General features: G+C 40.6%; 1 protein-coding gene across 3 annotated transcripts; it reads left to right on the top strand.

Annotated features, from left to right (window-relative positions):
• The first annotated feature begins 4,942 nt into the window (after positions 1–4,942).
• LOC132398581 (parathyroid hormone-related protein-like) lies at positions 4,943–8,020 on the top strand. 3 transcript variants are annotated; one of them, XM_059978226.1, is made up of 4 exons: positions 4,943–5,131; positions 5,743–5,813; positions 5,967–6,088; positions 6,764–8,020. In XM_059978226.1, the coding sequence occupies exons 3-4, from the start codon at positions 5,982–5,984 to the stop codon at positions 7,227–7,229; spliced, it is 573 nt and encodes a 190-aa protein (XP_059834209.1). In that variant the 5' UTR covers positions 4,943–5,131; positions 5,743–5,813; positions 5,967–5,981; the 3' UTR covers positions 7,230–8,020. The 3 variants fall into 3 exon arrangements, with proteins under 3 accessions (XP_059834209.1, XP_059834208.1, XP_059834207.1); XM_059978225.1 differs by having other exon boundaries at positions 5,739–5,813; XM_059978224.1 differs by lacking the exons at positions 4,943–5,131; positions 5,743–5,813 and having other exon boundaries at positions 5,955–6,088.
• The last annotated feature ends 13,320 nt before the right edge of the window (positions 8,021–21,340 follow it).

Genomic DNA, 21,340 nt, shown 5'->3' with positions numbered 1-21,340 from the left:
ACTTATAGCAAGAAATTCTGAGAAACGTGCTAGGGAACTTCCTTGACACTGATCTTCACTGAGATTGTAAATCCATTGATTAGGGTTCTGGTTGGTTGCATGCCACTGAGGGCAAACATAATATCAAGATGGATTTGTGTGAACCTCTGACAATAAAGAATATGTTCCACAGTCTCTCTGGATCAATGGAATCAAGGGCTTTAGAGTGGTTGAAGCAGACCATGTATAGTGGATGTTGCTGTTTCTTATATTTTTCTTGGAGATATCATTCATTAACATTCATATCATCTGGGAGTTAAAATAAATGGAAACCACGCTGCAATTTGAGGATCAACTGCTTGGCCATGAGAGAAAGCTGTCGAAGAAGACTAATGATGATTTTTTTTTTTGGCAGACAGCTGGCAGATGGATCTGTTGTTACAGGGTCAGGCTCCAATTCCATAGATGACCGTAGGCAGAGTATCCCTAAGATTTCATTGTGCATTCTTCTTTTCCCAGAGGTAAAAATTAAAATTGTGGATTCATGAGCTTTAGGATTTTTAAGGTAATGGTTGAGCTGGGGGTGGGGAGGGGTTGAGGTATCTCCAGATACCTTGTTAGTTTTCAGTAGGGTATAGTCTTTTTGACTTCTCGTCAGCCAGGAATGATGACAAGGCTGACCTGAGTACCTGTTGTGAAACTGAGTCAAAGGTGTGCACATCACAGTTTGAGGAGGTCTTTAATGGACTCCTTCCACGGTGTGTTAGGTGACTCTCTGTACTTGATGACTTCAGTATTTTTAGCTCTCAGTAGGATGGGGCATATAGGTGGCTTTTAGATTGTTGCCAGCAGTTCTATTCTTTTCCCTGGAGGAATGATGGACCTTCCAGTGTAGGAATACCTTATGTTTGTGGCTGATAATGAAAAGAACTGCAGATGCTAGGAATCTAAAACAAAAGCAGAACATTCTGAAAATGCTCAGGAGGTCACATTCCATCTAGCATTTCTAGCATTTTCTATTTTTGTTTTAGATTTCCAGAATCTGTAATTTGTTCCATTGACAATTACTTGAGGAATTTAATGACACCTCTCTTCCAGGAATATCTGACCTGAAGAGGTTCCACTCTGCGATTTCCATCTGTCTCTCTTGCCTTGTTCACTCTCTATTGTGTCTTTTTCCCTTTTTGTTTGGTAAGGTATTGACCAAAACATATCTCCACAGCCACATCTCTTTCCTTAGCAAACGCCCTTGGCTCCAACTCATCTATGTGGATTGTCCACCCAGGGTCACGGATAAGTGCAAACTATCAAACATTTCTGGGGCATTGTTCTCCTCACATCCACTTAGTCGTGGCCTGAACTGCAGAGCATTTCCATCATTTTCTGATTTTGTTGTCTGTAGTTATTTTATTTCTCAATCTCCTGGTCATTCTTATCAAACCAGCCACAATTGCAACCTATGAAAGGATTTAGGACTGCCCGTAAGTAGTGGTCTCTGAGAGGCTCCATTTGGCTGAGAGTGAACAGGTGGCCTTCAAGTGCATTGGCTGAAACCAGCTGATTGTGTGGAGTCCATGGATGTTTCAACATTGATTTTCATCTGGTAATGCTTCTGTGATGTTTTCTGGCTAGGCTGGGGAGTATTAGAATGGATTAGGTAGTGTCATTTTTGTAGTTACTGGTGCATGTTATGGCATGGGTGATATAGATAATTCTGTCATCGCCCACTCAGCTGAAGATAAAATCTAACAGCTACCAATGTTTGGAGGGTATTGACATGATACCTTCTAAATGTTCCTCTAATAACAATGTATTTATAATGACTAGACCATGTAGCAAAGATTTTTCGTGAGAAGCCCATAATTGGAGTTGGCATTGCCTGCATCTTCCTTACCAATGTGCCTTCGCAGATGGCTGTGTCCCTTCCTATGGTGGCAATGATATCTCAAAAGAACAGCTCTTTATCCCCCACTGTGATGAGAATCAGAGATTTTCAAGGCTAGAATGGAAGTCTTTCTTAGCCTTATCTGAAGCTCCTCGGTTTGGGCATTTGCACTAATGACTATAGCATGCTTGATTTGTCTTAGAATAAGCCAAAGGAGCATAAGGTATTCATCAATTCCACAACAAATGTTGCTGCCATGCTGCACTAGACCTCTCATAGACAAAGGTCATTCAGTGAAGACAGCTTATCATTCTGGTTTATCCCTACAGAAGAAGATGGAACTTGGATTTGTTTTTGCAGACTTCATGTTCCAGTTCAACATATCCAGTATATACCCCACTATACATTAAAAATGACATCTGCTTATGGTGTCTTCTGCTCTGCCAGAAATCTGTCTGCCAGGAATCTGCCCTCAACTGGTGTTTCACAAACAATGATTAGGCCAATTATTATAAAAGTGAAATGCTTAGAATACCCACAAGAATATCTGGCACCATTGAACATGAGAAAGCATCTATAGTAGATTTACATACATACCAATTGTCTATGCTTAAGTAGTTATTTTCTTGTTTGAATTCTTTGTATGTCAAACATTTGTATGTGAAAGTATATGTAGAGTTACTTCTGGCCAAGGTAATACAATTACATATAAAACCGCTTTCATTCTGGCATAAGCTGGTACTGTTGGCTGGCTCACTGCTATGGTATCACACAATTGCAACTGGCAGCCTTACCAAAGTACATTTCCAAGAAGACCCATCTTGTAGTGGCCAAGCTTAGCAAATCCCACCAGGATTGCTTTTTAGGGAGCCATCGGCTATACATGATATATCAGGAGCCAGGTACACGAGGATATGTGCTATCTAATATGGATTCATAATACAGAACCTATATAATTGTATATCTAGTTATCCCACCACAGCGTTAAACCACTTCTGAATTCATACGTCACTGGAGACAATGGAGAGGGTGAGGACTGTATACATTCTGAAAAAAAAATCACTAACTGACCACGGTATTGAACGTCAAATCATAGATTGTAGGAAAAGTATCCTGAAAGCTCATGAAACACAAACTATTGTCAGAGTAGTGCTACCAATAGTCGAGGTTAGATGGACAGAGCACTGAGAAAAAAAATACAGGATCACATTGGTTTCCGTCAAAAATACTCCAGGTTCTGAGAATTTCCATTTGAAATCCATGAAGAAAATGGCTCCAGTTGAGTGCTGCCAGTTGTCAACTGATTATTGGAAAACTGGTTTCAAAAGAGAAGAATAGAAGTACATTGCAGGAGTGCAAAGTCATACAAAATGGTTTCACTGTTGATTCCTTTTACAAACTGGAAGCAGATTGAGTTGCTACTTTGCTGGTCACCTCCGTTCAGTCTACAAGGGTGCCCCTGGTCTTCCAATTGTCTGTGCATATTCTGGCCATCACAGTCCGTTCCTTCTGTCTTTTGCCACTTGCGATGACCCAATAAGTTCAATGTAAGCTCAAGAACTGCAGGTCAACTTCCGATCTGGCGCATAATCACTTTGGGACTCAGGGATGAATTCAACAATTTCAGAAAACTGGCCCGTTCTGATTAAATATAATCAGTCTGCAGCAAGATTCTATTTTCTCTCTTCGTAGATGTTGTCTGGTCTGTTGAGTATATCCAGCATTTTTCTGCCGCTTGGTTTCTTAAGAGCTCACTCAGGTGAAGTTTGGATTTGTTGTGACAGCTTCGTTTTGAACTAGAAATCTAGCATGGAAGGTTTTGTTCAGTGGCAGCCAAACCATACGTACAAGAGAATGTCCTAACATCAATAGTAAATAAACGGGCAAATGCCGAGTTTAAACTATATCTTATAATTAATGATCAGGTTTAAATGATTTTATCGTGATTTGTGTGAAATAAATCAAGATCTTTTGTATTTTTGGATCATTAGATATATTTCTGTACTGCTGTAAGGAAGACTTGCTATTGTCTACACGTAAACAAATTAACAGTAGACCGGGGAATATTCTAAATTCCATTATTCACTGAATCAACAAAAAACATCAACGCACAAGCATTTCCATCAAGGTTCTGTAGGTACCTTTGCATTGTTTTCCCGTCTTTTAACCAATTGTGTTTTAATCTTCCCGAGAAAGAACAAATCTGGTAATCACCATGGACAGCTCTCAGTGTTATGCAATTGTCTGCAAAATCGAAGCGCTTTTGGTATTGCCTCTATGTTAATGGGTACTGACTGGACCAAACCATCTACATGTTCCAGTGGAGACTGCTTGTTAATGAATTTACATTTTTATTTAGCTTTTAAATGTAAAGTAAACAGAGATGGGACACATCTTCGAACTAGATGACTGAAGAATACTGGTTTCATTGTATACAGGCAATACCAAATGCCAATATAGTGAAGGTTCTAAGGCGTACCGATGTATCGCGGTCGTTTATAAAGACAGATCTGTACAATTACTGTATATTGACAGAATACAAACAACTAAAACAACTTGATTCAGCTACCGAATATAATTTTGATTTTCACTTAAGGGCGTCTAATTGTGGGAAGGTGGGCGAATAAAAAGTAGGTGCTTTGGGTCAACTCGTTAATGTTACAGATCAATAACGTATCTGATTTACCGAATTATATTCAACAGCTTTTTTAAAATTTCTATCAAGTTAAGATTTATTCATCAAAGCCACGAAACGCAACACGGAGGAAGGAATTTGTCCTGTTGCCTCCCCAGTAATGCCTCTAGCTCTGGGAGCCAGAGAAAGAAATTCTGCTGACAAACTGATTGCTACCTGGCTACGGTTGCCTAAGACTAGAATTAACTTCATTTTCATTGTTAACCTTCGAGAGACTGTTGCCAACATTTTTCCCCTTAACGGTTGTCCATTTTGTTCCAATTCATTGGTTTTGCATAACAATGCGGATGTATTGAACAACATCTAACCGGCGATGACTTAGTCAAACGCAAATTAACGCGGCGTGATGTCAGAGAAAAGGTGCTTATCTAGCCTTGGTCTCGGAATTTGAAACCCTGCCTAGGCAGAATCGGTTCGGTAAGCATGCAAGACACATGCAAGAACTAAGCTCATTTATTTCTGTTATAAGCCTCGAATCTGTTCCGCGAAGATCCGTGTTGTTTCAAAGCTATGTATTGAGTACCACTGAACGCAGTGAGTTTAGAGATCCGCCCAACACGAATTCTGATCTAGTAAGTGATCTATCAGTTCGGGTGAGTCTTAAAAGGGGTGATGATGTTTAACAGATTGAATGTCTTTGTATCACATTTGCAAGTTCAAACTTTCCAGGAATTTCTGTAATGCATACACAAGTTGCGCGACTGGCATAATCGTTGTAAATTTGGCACACATTCTTCTGGATGAAGTGCTAACTTATATCAGAACTTCATGTTCCTATAAACTTCAACGGATCGTTTGCCATGTCAATGCTTCCTTAAATATCTAGAGGTTAGATAATTGACATATTCGGTTTGAGTGTTTGCAAAAGAACACCCATCTTTAAAGCAGGTTAGGATTTTTAAAAAGGTGAGCTATTTTAAAGTTCACTTTTGTCATGAATGTGTCCGATGCAGCGGTGCAGGGAGATACTGTGTCTTTAATTTGATTAGTGGGTTTGAATTCTAGGCGCTGCTCTACACGTCTCTGGCGTAATAGGGGCTCGGCTAGTTCCAACCACACAGCACGCTGTCGATGGTCCTACAGCTAGCGATCCAGCTGAATTGGCATAGGTTTTAAAAAGGCTCATTTGCAAGGCTGGATAAACTTTTGCAATTCATTTACCTTTCTGTTTCGTCCTAGACAGAACTTTAAAACGGCTACTGTTCGGTAAAACATCAAATCCAGTCAAACGTCGCAGGAACTGGCCACCCTGAAGTAAGTGGGGGAAGAGGGACACTTTACATGTGTAGTATAACATAATTTAACAATTCTCACAGTTTCTTTGTGGAAAGATTTGATCTCGTATGTAGAAACCGGTGGGATTGAGCCCTGTATTTAATCATAACTCGAAAATTCATGTGTTCGCAGGTTGGGAACGGTAAAATGTCGAACACCAGGAGATTCTTTCAGGGTCTGAACTTCGCGATATTTATCTTATGTTATTCAATGGCTACCTATGGGAAACCCGTGGATGACATCTCCAATATAAAGTAAGTTATGGCATATTAGTAGAAATCGGGCTACGAGACTGCAGCGTGCATGCAACGCTGTCAAGTACACGAGTTTTCTTTTCAATTAATATAAACTATTTCGTTTTACTTGATTAAGTATTGCACCTGATGTGTTTGTTTTCGCCAGCTTTAGTTGAGAGGGTGTGTGAGAAGGGGAAACTTTTAGGCGTTTTATTTGTGTAATAGACGAACTACAAAGCGTGAAGAATTTCTTCACAGAGTGTGTTGCCAGCGCTCCGGGTCAGTAACTGATCCTGTTTAAGGCTTTTTTTTAAACCTTGCGCACTGAGCTTATCTCGGCTGAAGCACTGTACTGCCATCCAGTTGTAGAGGCTGCTCGGAGCGCCGCGCACTCTGCTGGATTGTTTTGACGCACAGTAACGCGTTCGGGCCGATGCTTTAGACTCGGGGATCTGGAAATGAATGGCATATGAAATCCTTCCAAAAGGAGGCAGCGTGCGTAAAGAATGCTGACTACAAAATAACTCCAGGGTGGTAAATTCAGTTGGAATGCAGTTCAGAGCGTTCTTGGTATGGTCAATCGGAATTTGATTTTCCAGGTTTGAAGTGGTCAGAACTGGAGCGAACTGTGCTTGAGCCTGTGCCGAGCTGACTAATCTAAAATAATACAAATCTCGTGTCTGTATTTTGTAGGAAGAGGTCTGTCTCGGAGCACCAGTTCATGCATGATAAGAGCAGGTCTATCCAGGAACTGCAGAGGCGGATCTGGCTGAACAATGTAATGGGAGAACTGCATACAGCAGAGGGCCGTGGACTGACCCAGCCACAGCCGCCGAGCAGTCCCAAACACCCGGCGACGTGGCCGGACTCGCCGGACCTAGCAGCGCTTCTTATCAAGCTGGCGTCCAACAACGAGGGTACCAAGACCCCGGCGGAGCAGTTGCAAGAGACCAAGCCCGGTGCTTTAAAATACCAAAACGCAAAGAAGACTGGCAAGAAGAAGAAGCAAGGCAAAAATAACAGGCGCAAAGCACAGAAAGGTCGTCAGGAGAAGAGCAGGAGGCACGCACGCTCCGCCGGTTCGGAAGTCAGGGATCCCGGCATCGGACTCGGTTCCAACCCGCTCCTGAATGCCGTCTACGGACGGCTTTGGCATTGAGGGTCCAATCTGTAAAATACATTATTAGGTAACTACTCAGTACTCTCCCAGTCCACCCTCTCACGCTTGCTTTAAAGTTTAAAGACTGCAGGCAACGCCCGAGTTCGGCATCTGCTGTGATGTGCTGTGAACGTGAACAGAAAGGGATCTCCGATTAATAAGCGTCCAGATACAAGAAGCATTAGGCCGGCTGCACTCGAGCGCTTGGAAGCGCATACACCCGTTCAGTTGCATCTTAATGTTAGCAGAGAATAGGCGCGTAGCACCAATCAGTTCACGTGGATTGAGGAGACATCACAGGCGTTGTGCGGTACCATAGTGAATGGTCAGCAGCCAAGTGACGCTTTTCTCATTGTTGCATGCCCCAAATCGTAGTCTATGAACGCAACTGACAGCACAACCGCTGTCATATTTTCTTTCCTTAGTTTAGAAGTTAATAGACAAAAGCACTTTATAAGTGTAAATGTGCCAATAATCTGTAGCCAGATAATAGCTGAAGGTATCCAAAACAATCTTATACAAACATAATCCCTCCTAAAAAGCCCCATGTTTTCAGTAATGATTCTAATTTTGTGGCATGATTTGACTGCACACCGAGGTAGGTCAGGACCTAACCCCAGTGATGGTAAACTCCTTCAGAGATCAATGGTGGTGAGAGCTTCCGTGTGTATATTGGAGGTTTAAAATATGTTCTAACCCCTTGGATCTCTTTTTTTTAAGTGAGAGCACAACGTGAGTAAATGAGAACGTTTAATCAGTCCCCCCTGACCACCACCCCCATCAAAAACAAATAGGCGTAGAAGGCATGAAGCGCGCGCAAAATGTGTCCAAACTTAGAGAAACACTCGAAACATTTCACAGTAATAGTCTGGCAAACTAAGACTATGAAGCAGACAGATAAACGCTTCCTCATTTTTGGTAGAGAAAGAGGGGCGTACAAGCTGAGGAAGGTAATTCCAGAATCTGGGAACTAAACGTCTGAAAGTCAGAATGCATTGATTTATCGAAAGCCGACATGCAGCTGCGTCCAACACATCTATATAATGGCTGTGCTTTGCACTTTACCAGCACATCACTTGAGTGGATACCCAGTGTATGGGGTTTCCTGGATATCTGCTGAATTGAGCACGTTAATTTAAATAGCATGCATTCTGCAAGCAACACTTCAGTTTTTGTTTAGCTGGCAGTGTACCCATAAGGAGTTTCCCCTCTGGACAAGTGAATTCTTAGTCCCAACAGGGTTTCTAATCAATTCCACACCACCACCACAACAACTGCATATTCTGTAATATTACTTAACTCTGGCCCAGCTTCAGCTCATCTCCCAAGGAAACCGCCATCTCTGGATTTGTTACCTCTGGTCATGACTTCACAGTAATTCCTTTCAGCTGTCAATGTTCTCCCCTTGCTAGATTGGAGGTCATCCAAACCTCTGCTTCCAGGTTCCAACTTGTACCAAGTCATGTTCACATTGCCCCTGTGATCATCCACATCACTACAGAGGATCCCGGTTAAGCAATGCCTTGACTTTAAATTCTCATCTTTGTACATAGTTCCCTCCATGCTTTCAACCATCCCTAAATTTGCCTTAGACAGTTGCGCTCTCCTAATTCTGGCTTTGTGCATGTTTCTGATTTTATTGCTACAACTATAATAAAACAACATTTTCAGCTGCTAAAGCCCTAAATAATGAGATTCCATCCCTACTCTTCAGACTCTGTATTAAGTTCCATTTACGATTATTTACATGACGCCACATTGTGTTTGCCATATAATGACACTCTAGCCTAGGAAGCAGCATTGTTGCAATAATTGTTCTTTAGGGTAGTCCTTTACAATTAAGAGATTACTCAAGGCACGTTCTTACAATCCAGGCTTTTCAATGGGTGAAATCCATTGAGCAATATATTCCATTTGGTAAAACCTACCATTTAATTTAAATACTGCAATTGTTATGTTTCATAGCCTGTGGTTAATAATTGTATAGGTATTAAAAATTAACTTCTATAAATGCAATGCAAAGACAACTTAATAATTAATTAAGTATTTTACAACTTTCACTTTGTCTTTGAAATAACATATTATTAAAAATGCTGATATGTAGTATGAATTCAAGATAAAATATTGAAAATGTACAGAAAGTTTGAAAGTTTTCTTGATTTTTGAAGGAAGCTCTTGCTAATATTGGTGTAATCATCTGCAAAGATGCCAATTATGTAATTCTCAATATGCAGATGACTAAAATTCAAATTAAATCATTTCAAAGTTTTCTGAAAATATTTTCTGGTAATTTACCAACTGAGCTTTTTAATGTATTAGAATGCAACAAAATGCAGCATATTGGGACTTATATTTGGATTTTGTTTGACTTTAGAAATGTGATTCTCAATGTGGGAGTTAACCTTTAGATTAAAGACTCCAGATAAACTACCTACAGTGGCTATTTTGATTATCCGTCTCGGCTTTGTATTTTGGACTCTTCCTGTGGGGAAAATGCATCTTTGATAGTATATATTGATCTGGGGGCATTTGGTTGGTTACTGAGTAAGAAGAGGAACCACACCAGAACCTATCTATCTTGAGTTATTATTTGTTGCATGATTTGCATAGACATGATCCAAATATAAGTTCTTCTTTAGAGGATAAAGGGTAGGGACTAACATCTCCACAATGTTGATTCCCATCCAGTAAACATAAATAAGTTTATGACCGAAATCGGACACACCACAATTATTGGACCGTTAGTTCGTATTGCTTAATTGGGCATCTCTGAGATGCCCAAGTAAAGTTCTACTTGCTACAAAGTTATCAGAGTCACTTTCCAAGGACAATAATTTAATGGTGTTAAGGTGGTTTCTTGCTTAAAATATTGAGCGACTGTTTAATTTTCCTTTATTTCTGTAGGTGAAGACTGAAAAAAATATCTTTTGCAGTATTCTGTTTGTGTGATCATAACTAAAGTATTAAACGTATTTATTGATTGTAAATATAAAGCACGCAAGGGAATAAAAACATGAGTGTTACTCTATGGAACTATACCATTGGTCATTGTGAATATCTGACAATTTATGATTAATGTCACATACCGTAATTTATTTGTTAAATCATCTATTTATTTGAACTGTGTATCATTGGTGCTGCTAACTTTTGATATATTGTAAAGATATGCACTTTAAAGTTCAAGTAATGTTGTTATATGACCAATAATAAAGTGATTTTGTGGTTTGTTAAATTGGAAAAAAGGAGTAATGCTCTTTAATAACAACAATTCAATGGTTACTTTTCAAAGCAATTGATAAAGCAGCAAAGTTATTGAAAATATTTCAGTAGATTTTACCAAATATCGCTTGCAAAAAGATACCCAAATCTCGATAATAGAGTTCAGAAAAGTTGTAGACACACCTGCTTGGCCAGTAATGTGTTGCATGCCCCAAAAGACCCCTGCTAGAAAAATGGTGACTTTTGAACTTCATTTTTTGATTTGAGGGGAAGAAGTTGCTTTTGCACAAGATAGACTTGTACTTAATACATCATCAAGATTCATGAACTGCATCCATAATTTGGATAAGTACATGGATGGGATGGGTGTGGAGGGCTATGCTCCAATCGAGGGATGTTGGGATTACGCTGAATAACATGGATTAGATGGGCTGAATGCCCTGTTTATGTATTGCTGTCCTCTATGATTCTATAGCCCAATGATAATTTTATTCTTAGAACCATCTGTCCTGAAGAAAGGTCTTGGCCCAAAATGTCAACTCCTTTCCATAGATGCTGCCTGACCAGCTGAAATCCTTCAGTATTTTGTGTGTGTTACTCGGGATTTACATCATCTGCAGAATTTCTTGAGTATATTCTTAGAATATTTGGTTAAATGTGATGGGTTTTATTTAGGTTTGGGACATAGACTACCCCCACTCCACCATGGTGATTTTCTGTGAAAGAGGAACACCCCAATTCTTTAATCAATTTCTTTTGCAGTGAGTCAACATTACATTTTATCAGACCACACGACCTGAAGCTGGGAAATGCAGCAGATATTGGATCTATGGATAGTTAATTTTTCCGTGCACCACTGGAGGGCAGAATGCACTTCAAGTGCAATAGAGAAATGAAGAAAATGATTAATTTCCAAACTAAAGCACTCAGGAAAATTGTAAAGAAATTCAGTCCAAAGCTTTGAACTATCATACATATTCAATCATCTCTTGTTCTTGTTTTTTTCTTGCAAAAAAGGGCCAGCTAAAGAAAAACATTGTTCCAATCCATTCAATGAATGCCATTTAATAATCTATACCTGTGCATTTAACTTAAAATTTGAACATAAGTAATAGGAAATAAGAAATTTCTTCCTGAACCTCTGCATATAACTCCTGGATTGGTTCCTAAAAGGCCTTTTAATAGCCAAAAGCCATGATTATCCTTATTTAGAGTTAAATAATAATGCACAACTGGTTGTAAAAGTAAAAGCTGCAATAATGCACATCAACACATAGATTGTCTCCAGGCCAGGCGTGCCCACCTTTCAGTGTTTGGAGGGACAATGTCCAAAGCAGAAGACAAGGACTGTTATTGTTGCTGGCATTTCCAAGCACATGTCCCGCCAGTTCCCTGAACTTTAGGGAACTGATTTACACAATGCCAACAAACAGCATAGAGTGTTCTTCTGACAGTGCAGCATTTTACAGTACCAGACCCAGGTTTAACAACCACCACAGTCTGTAACCAATTTGTACATTCTCCCCGTGACCACGTGGGTTTCCTCTGGACGCACCAGTTTCCTCCCACGGTCCAGAGACCAATGAACTGGTCATTGTAAATTGTCCAGTAATTAGGTTAGGGTTAAATCAGGGGTTGCTGGGTGGTGCAGCTCATAGGGCCAGAAGGGCCGGTTACACACTGTATATCAATCAATCAGTCAATAAATAGAATGAAAATACTATTGCGCACCTGATGCCTCGCACCTTTGCCTAATCAACACCCCTCATCCACTCAACATCCTCAATCATCCCTTCTGCTCAGGTATTGTAAAACTCAGTAACATGAACATAGCATGTTCCAATCTCAAATAATCCACCTTCCCAGTGTTTTCCTTCCACACATTCTCACCAGGCCACTGAGTTTTCTTCATTCTTTGATCACTTTTGCTACCCTTTCTCCATCAGTTCATCACCTGGTCCCAATCATCGTCTACTAACTTGTGTTACACTCCTTGGTATCTTCCCTCTCAGTCTTAGCGCAGGGTTTAAAAACAACTGCAAATTATACATTCTTTCCTCCACAGATGCTGCCTGACCACTGAGTTCTCACAGCACTTTTCTTTGCTTTCAATGCTAATCATTTGCTCTGTTTCCCACCCAACATTTGTTTTAATCCTTTTCACAGTTTCACCCAAGTCAGCTTCTTCCTAGTTCACCTCCTCCACCATCTTCACTCTTCACTTTTTCAAAAAAAATGTTTTTTAGAGATATGGAACAGTAACAGACCCTTCCGGCCGGATGACCCTTTGCGGTCCAATTACATCCATGTGATTAATTAACCACCTGACTTACACTTCGTTGGAATTTGGGTGGAAACCAGAACACCTGGAGGAACCCATGCGGTCATGGGGAGAACATACAAGATCTTTACAGACAGTGGCAGAAAATGAACACAAGTCACTGGCACTGTAAAGCATTATGCAAACTGGCACACTACTGTGCCACTCACAAAGAGCGGCACTGTCCTATTCTTCCACTCACAACTCTTGATAGAATTTCTGGACTCCCTTCTCAGGAACACTCCTCTGTAGAGAACAAAGACAAGAGTCAGGCATCATTGTTTGGATTTGGCTGATCTACATCTTTAATCTTTCATGGAATGCACAGCTCTATTACCAAACATGTAAAGAATTGTATTTATTATTGGGGAACTCAAACCATTTTTGATTAAATATTAGTTTGATGAGTCCAATTCAAGGAGTGAATCAAGATCTTAACCCAAATAATTTTATTTTTATCCAGGATCAAATGAATTCTAACTCACTATACATATTCTTAGATTTGAGGGTAAAAATTCTTCAGTTGTCCCCGAACAAGAAAACTTTGCTTGTGTAAATATTCATGTTTCAGGTTGCATCAAAATTTCCTGATGCAAATAGTGTCAGACAGGTCCCCAAGTACAAATGAAAGCAAACTATGAAGGAAAACTATCTTCAAAATTTAATTTTAATCAGTTTGTGGAAATGAAGAGTTAATGGTAATTCACATTGCTGAAATTACATTTTTCAGTATGATGTATATGACAGTAAATTAGTGATCAAGGTACAAAGTTTACAGAGTGCTTCACAAAAAGGGGGCACCCTCAACCTTAACTTTTCAAGGCTGTATTGCTATGTGTAACTGTGAACATGTGTGTGTGAGACTGAGGTGATCTGAGGTCAATCAAACATTTGTAAAGCTGTCATTAATTAAAATTTTCACTTAAGTTTCCAAAATAACCAGAAAACACATAAAACGGATCATTCACAGATGTGCTTTGCTTATTTGTTTTCTTCCAGTGTTAACTACACCCATTGCCCACGAGTTGGACCCACACAGATCAAAGAATACATTTAGAACACGTGGTCTTTACTCAATTAAATATAAGAAAAAGATCAACAATGAAAATGTTAGCTCTTGTTTCATCACCTCAAAAGCTAATTCCTGTGGTACGGCATAATGATATTGTGAAAGACAGGTTGGGTGATGACTAACTTATAAATTAAAACCATGTCAACATGAGAGCATTGCTGATCATCCCAGACCATGGCTTCTTCAGCTATTACAGCAATGCATTTTCCTTCAACGGTCTTAAGTCTGAAGTGAAGTTTCTCACTGTTGATTTCATTATGTTTAAATCTACCTTCAACTCCTCACATAATGGGGAATGTATATCTACACACAACAAGACTTAGACTGTGTTCTGACACAGATAGGTGTGATGAAAATAATAATATGGCTAAGCATTAATGCCATATTTATGTTGCTGCTGACAGCACTGATTGAAAATCTGGCTGAATGATGTCACAACAACAACCTGTCACTCAACATCAGCAAAACCAATGAGCTGATTATTGACTAGAGGAGGAGGAAACCAGAGGTTCATGAGCCAGTCTTCACCAGGGGACCGGAGGTGGAGAAGGTCAGGAACTTTAAATCCCTTAGTGTTATCACTTCAGAGGATCTGTCCTGGGTCCAGCATGTAAGTGCCATTACAAAGAAGGCACAGCAATGCCTCTATTTTAGACCATAAGGCCAAAAGATATAGGCGCAGAATTGGACCATTTAGCCCTCTGAATCTGCTCCACCATTTCATCTTGGCTGATCCATTTTTCTATACTTCCTCTGAGCCACAATCTCCTGCCTTCTCCCCGTATCACTTCATGCCGACCATGTTGTGTCACATACATCACACTGATGTTTGCAAAGATTCAGCATGTCATTTAAAACTTTGACAAACTTCTGCAGATATGGAGAGCATACTGACTGGTTTCATCATGGCCTGTTATGGAAAACAATACCCCTGAATGGAAAAGCCTACAAAAAGTAGTGGATACAGCCCAGTCCATCATGGATAAAGCCCTCCACACCTTTGAACACATCTATAATAAGAGCTGTTGCAGCAAAGCAGCATTCATCATCAAGGACCCCCACCACCAGGCCATGCACTCTTTTTGCTGCTGCCATCAGGAAGAAGGTACAAAAGACTCAGGACCCACACCGCTAGGTTAAGGAACAGATATTTCTCTCAAACAGAGGGGATAACTTCACTCAACTTTACTCACCCCAACATTAAACTGATTGTACAACCTGTGGACTCACTTTCAAGAAGTCTACAATTCATGCTCTTCATGTCTATTGCTTATTTGTTTATTATTATTATTTTGTTCTTTTTCACTCTCTTTCTATTTGCACAGTTTGTTGTCTTTTGCATGTTCAGTCACCTGTCCTGGTTATATGTATTTTTTCATTGATTCTATTGTACTTACCATGAATGCCCACAAGAAAATGAATCTCAAGGTGACATATATGTGTGTACTCTTTGCTAATAAATTTATTTTGAACTTTGAATGTTTGACTGATAGGTCCCTGGCAAAGGTTTTTTTTTTCGCAAAAAATGGGAGAATCTAGCTAAGTAACCTTGACTCTTAATCTCACAATCTACCTTGTTGTGATTTTGTGCGGCCCTTTCTGTGTACCATAACACACTTTATTCTGACTTACGTCATTATTGTACAACAGCAGTTTACTTCTGTAATGAATTGACCCTTATAGACTGTGTGCAAGAACAGATTTGTCACTGAACCTCAGTACATGTCACAATAATAGGACATGTATCAATCTGCTGGACTCAGCAATGTGAAAGCTGGATGGAGAGGCCCACTGCACACAGTCTACATACACGAGAACATGCACGAAATGCTGGTGGAAGTCAGCAAGCCAGGCGGTGACACTCCAGACCACGATCCTTCATCAGGTCCTGATGAAGAGTCTCTGCCCAAAATATTGACTGTTTATTCATTTCCATAGATGTCACCTGCCCTGCTGAGTTCCTCCAGCATTTTGTGTGAATTGCTTTGGACTTCCAGCATCTGCAGATCTTTTTGTGTTTGTTACATAAATGACACCCTGGAAGAGGGGTGGGATGGATGGGGGGGGGGGTGGTGGTGCTAAGGTGACAGACCTGCCCCTTGCATTCCATTCATCAGTTACAATTCCCATCCCGGGAAACTGTTCAATATTGTGCCCTTAATCTTGTATTTGACGTATAGTTTGATTTTATTCACACATGTCTCATTACTAAGACTTCCCATTTCTGCCTCTGTAAAGTCACCTGGCCTCAGCTCAATTGCTGCTGAACTCTTTGCCAGTGTCGTGTTTTCTCTACTGTTAAAATTTCCACCGTTTTCCTTTCTGGCCTCCAGATGTAAATCCGTGTTCATTTAATCCTCTGCCTCATTTAGTTTATTCTATTTTTCCACACCAATTACACCTGTTCTTATCCCGACCTTGGCTTCTGCCAGAACAATGACTCAATCTGTAAACTGCTTGATCCTCACCGCATCTCTAATGCTTCTTCCAGGCCTAATGTCTTCAGGATCCCTATCGGCTCTTTGTGCATGGCAAGATACATCCTGTGATTAGAGAGTGCTTTCCGATTGATTAAAAAGAAACACTCCTAAAATGCGCTCAAGCAGAAAAGAAACCATTAGGGAAATCCAACAATAAATCATAATGAAATGAGGCTGCCGTTATCTCAGAAGAGATCACTGCTGTGTGATGTTTAAGCGGGTGCATAAAGCTTCCTTGCATTTGTTTTGGATTATAAATGACTGATAAGAAGGAGACAGTGTCAAGGAAATGAATACAAGTCTCTTCGTCCTCCCAAACATAAAAGACAATCGCCCTCTAATATAGAATTAATCAACTTACAGGAAATAAAAGTCATATAGACTGAACTGTACGTAAGGTCTTTATAATACTGAAATAAAAGGGAACAGACTTTCTGGAAATGGAGTGGAAAGCGCGTTGAGTTGTATTTGAAGACTGACATACTTTGAGAATACTCGTGTGTGACATTTACAAGCAAGGCGAACTATCACAAGGCTCACAGCACTGTGAAGTGTTTAAATTAACCAGTTAATCAGAGCTAGTAAACACTAAGAATATCCACCACGTTGATTGTTCATTGATCTTGTCTGTTATAGTTACAATTCTATAAATTTGCCGAGTATGACAGAAGGAATAATGAATCTCAGAGTTGAATATGATGACATATATTTTGATAATAAAATTTACTTTGAATCTTGAACTTTATCGGCATCATCAGCGTGTACCTGCCACCAAGTGTCTTAAGGCATTATTGCTCCGTGTGTCTGCACAACGCCCAGGGATCATCTTAGTCAGCCAGCCGCAGTATCTTTGTGTTAATTGGGTGTTTGCTCATTCTCTTGGCAAAGTATGTTTCATCCTGATAAACACGCTTGGACATTTTAAGGTGAGCGCGGCCGCGGCACGTTTTATCTCCAGCCTCCGTTTGTCACCAGTGCTCCTTTCGGCTGCGCCGTGCCTTTCCCGCGGACCGTGAATATCCCAGTTAGTTCCACTTGCTTCCACTGCAGCTTCTGGCGTTTATTCTCTGTGAACTATCTCCTTTTCCTGGCTTGGATCATTTTGGAAACCCACTAGCGATAGCCACGAACGTAGACACTTCAATGTTCATCTGAGCTTCTCTGTAGCGTTCCCTGTCCGGCGTGACGCCATAACGGCAGCAGAGAACCTCATCTGAATTGTCTTCTTCTGGACCAAGTGAGGACAATTCCTTTCCATACCGGATCTGTAGACCTCGAGTTGACGGACGAGGTCGCAGAATCTTCCACCAGTGCGAGTGAATAGCTAAAGTAAAACTTGTACTTCTGGGACTGGGGCCGATCTACAGAAACACATGGGAACCTTCTGTCCCTCCACTCTAGACTCAAGGTCACCACAACATTAGCAGTTAGATTTCCCAAACTGCTTTAAGGTGGCTCGCGTCTAGAAGCAAATGCTAAAACAGGAACCGTAGAGTTGCCAATCGAACAAGGCTCAATTGAATGGTCGGGTGGCGTTACGCTGATCATGCCTAGAAGCATTTCAATTTTGCAATTCAGGTGAATTTGCTTGGAAATTAGCTTTGGTATGATCTACTTCAGCTAAAGGTGAAATCGGGTTACAAACTGAAGCTGCTCAGCTGTAAGTAAATCTGAAATAATTGAACACAGCTGCATACATTATATCCCTAAACCCCTAAACTCGTCTATGATTCAACAATCATACTTCTACCTTTGAAATCCTCCCTCCCAATATAATGTCTTTCCTGCAGTTCCATTACCTATCTTTGAACACCACCTCCACAGAATCCATTTCTTTCACAATGTTTAACTTTCACGATGTTTATCCCACTTTCTTCATTCCTTACAGCTAATTTTCCCTAATGATGTTTTTCCAATGCAGTTATGCTCTGGCTCAATGTCAATCCGACTCAATATTTAGCAGCTTTTTATTTGATTTACCCTTCAAAAATGTCACAGGTAGAGCATTCGGGGAATGCATAGACATTCTATTATCCTAAACTTACAGTGGTGAATCCTAGGTAATTGTCTCCTTAGCTGAAGAAAGAACACATTGTCATTGAGGATATCTGATAAGCCCATAGCACTTCAACTTTGATATCAGCCTGTTTGGTCCTACTGGTTTAGGAAAAGAATATTGCCCATCACAAAATCTACCTTTTTTCTACAAATGGCTCAGAATCATGTTTTTATCCATTCAGTAAAACTACACATTATCCAATTTAACATGTAAGCCTATCGTCAGTGTGACTCTTGTTCTACATTGTTTGTCAGATCACACATAATTACTCAGTAGAGATGAGATTATAATATAATGACATTCCAGACTATGGACTGAATGGCAGTGAAACTGATTGTATATCAATCTGTAGTAAATCAAGGCAATTGGACTTTCTCTGTTGTCTAGAAAATATGTCACTGCTCATCCGCCAGGCTTCTACAGTTCTAATCCATAGTGGGTAGTTTTCTGGTTTATAAACTCTGTGAGTTGTTTAAAGATGGAGCAATCATATGAGGGTTGTTAAGAGCGGTAGAAGTAATGAGAGGGTTATTAGTCTTATCTGTGCATGAATGGAGGTGTGAACTGTTGTAGAGATGCATTGGATGTAGCTGATAGGTGGTGTCATACCCCACCCTCTTGGTTCAGAGATGGGTTTTCCATTTTGACAAAGATGGCTTCTTTAGGCTTCTTTCAAACCACTTGTCCTCCCTGTCCAAAATGTGCACAATGTTATCATCAAAGGAGTGTCCCTTGTCCTTTAGGTATAGATGTACATCCAAATCTTGACCTGAGATGTTAACCCTCCTATGTTGGGCCATCTGGTTGTGAAGTGGTTCTTTTGTCTCGTTGATATACAGATCCGAGCAGTTTCCATTGCATTGGACAACATACATAATATTCCTCTGTTTATGTTTGGGTGGACGCGTTTCTGTCTGAGTGTGTTTGTAGGTTTAAAAAGCACAGGGATTTGGTGTTTGTTGAAAATTCCTCTGAGTTTGTCTGAAACTCCAGCTACATTTGGGATAACTATGCTCCATCTGCTTTGCTCCTTACCACTGTGCATTAGAACTGAAGAAGCCTCTCTGATGACAACAGACAATAGGTGCAGAAGTAGGCCATTTGGCCCCTCAAGTCTGCACCACCATTCTGAGATCATGGCTAATCATTCACTATCAATACCCAGTCCCTGCCTTGTCCCCATATCCCTTGATTCCACTATCCATCAGATATCTATCTAGCTCCTTCTTGAAAGCATCCAGAGAATTGGCCTCCACCGTCTTCCGAGGCAGTGCATTCCACACCTCCACAACTCTCTGGGAGAAGAAGTTTTTCCTCAACTCTGTTTTAAATAACTGACCTCTTATTTTCAATCCATGCCCTCTGGTACTGGACTCTCCCAACATCTGGAACATATTTCCTGCCTCAATCCTATCAAATCCTTTAATTATCTTAAACGTTGCAATCAGATCCCCTCTCAATCTCCTCAATTCCAGTGTGTACAAGCCCAATCTCTCCAACCTCTCTGCGTAAGACAGCCCTGCCATCCCAGGAATCAACCTAGTGAATCTACGCTGTGCTTCCTCAATTGCCAGAATGTCCTTCCTTAAACCTGGAGACCAAAACTGTACACAATATTCCAGGTGTGGTCTCACCAGGGCCCTGTACAAATGCAAAAGGACATCCTTGCTCTTGTACTCAATTCCCCTTGTAACAAAGGCCAACATTCCATTTGCCCTCTTCACTGCCTGTTGCACTTGCTCATTCTCCTTCATTGACTGATGAACTAGGACTCCTAGGTCTCTTTGCATTTCTCCCTTACCTAACTCTACACCTTTCAGACAATGCTCTGCCCTCTTGTTCCTGCTTCCAAAGTGGATAACTTCACATTTATTCACATTGAATGACATCTGCCAAGTATCTGCCCACTCACCCAGCCTATCCAAGTCTCCCTGTATTCTCCTAACGTCCTCTTCGCATGTCACACTGCCACCCAGTTTAGTATCATCAGCAAACTTGCTGATATAGTTTTCAATGCCCTCATCTAAATCATTGACATAAATCGTAAAGAGCTGTGATCCCAATACAGAGCCCTGTGGTACCCCACTAGTCACCTCCAGCCAGTCCGAGAAACACCCATTCACTGCTACCCTTTGCTTTCTATCTGCCAACCAGTTTTCTATCCATGTTGAAACCCTGCCCCCAATGCCATGAGCTCTGATTTTACTCACCAATCTCCTATGTGGCACCTTATCGAATGCCTTCTGAAAATCTAGGTACACAACATCCACCGGCTTACCCTCGTCTAACGTCCTTGTTACACCCTCAAAAAACTCCAACAGATTAGTCAAGCATGATTTGCCCTTGGTAAATCCATGCTGGCTCGGCCTAATCCTATTACTGCCATCAAGATGTGTCACTATTTCGTCCTTAATAATAGACTCAAGCATCTTCCCCACGACTGACGTTAGGCTAACAGGGCGATAGTTCTCTGTTTTCTCCTTCCCTCCCTTCTTGAAAAGTGGGATAACATTAGCCACTCTCCAATCTTCAGGAACTGATCCTGAATCTAAGGAACATTGGAAAATGATTACCAATGCATCCGCAATTTCCTGAGCCACCTCTTTTAGAACCCTCGGATGCAGACCATCTGGACCCGGGGATTTATTAGCCTTCAGTCCTATCAGTCTACTCATCACAGTTTCTTTCCTAATGTCAATCTGTCTCAATTCCTCTGATATCTTATGACCCTGGCCCATCCATACATCTGGGAGATTGCTTGTATCCTCCCTCGTGAAGACAGATCTAAAGTACGCATTAAATTCTGTTGCCATTTCCCTGTTTCCCATAACAATTTCTCCCAATTCATTCTTCAAGGGGCCAACATTGTTCTTAACTATCTTCTTTCTCTTCACATAGCTAAAAAAGCTTTTGCTATCCCCTTTTATATTCCTGGATGAGTGATGAGTGATGAAACATCTT

Source organism: Hypanus sabinus, chromosome 8 (genome assembly GCF_030144855.1).
Source record: "Hypanus sabinus isolate sHypSab1 chromosome 8, sHypSab1.hap1, whole genome shotgun sequence".
Lineage (NCBI taxonomy): Eukaryota > Metazoa > Chordata > Chondrichthyes > Myliobatiformes > Dasyatidae > Hypanus > Hypanus sabinus.
The sequence above is the reverse complement of the archived record's forward strand: the minus strand, read 5'-3'. Positions and strand labels throughout refer to the sequence as shown.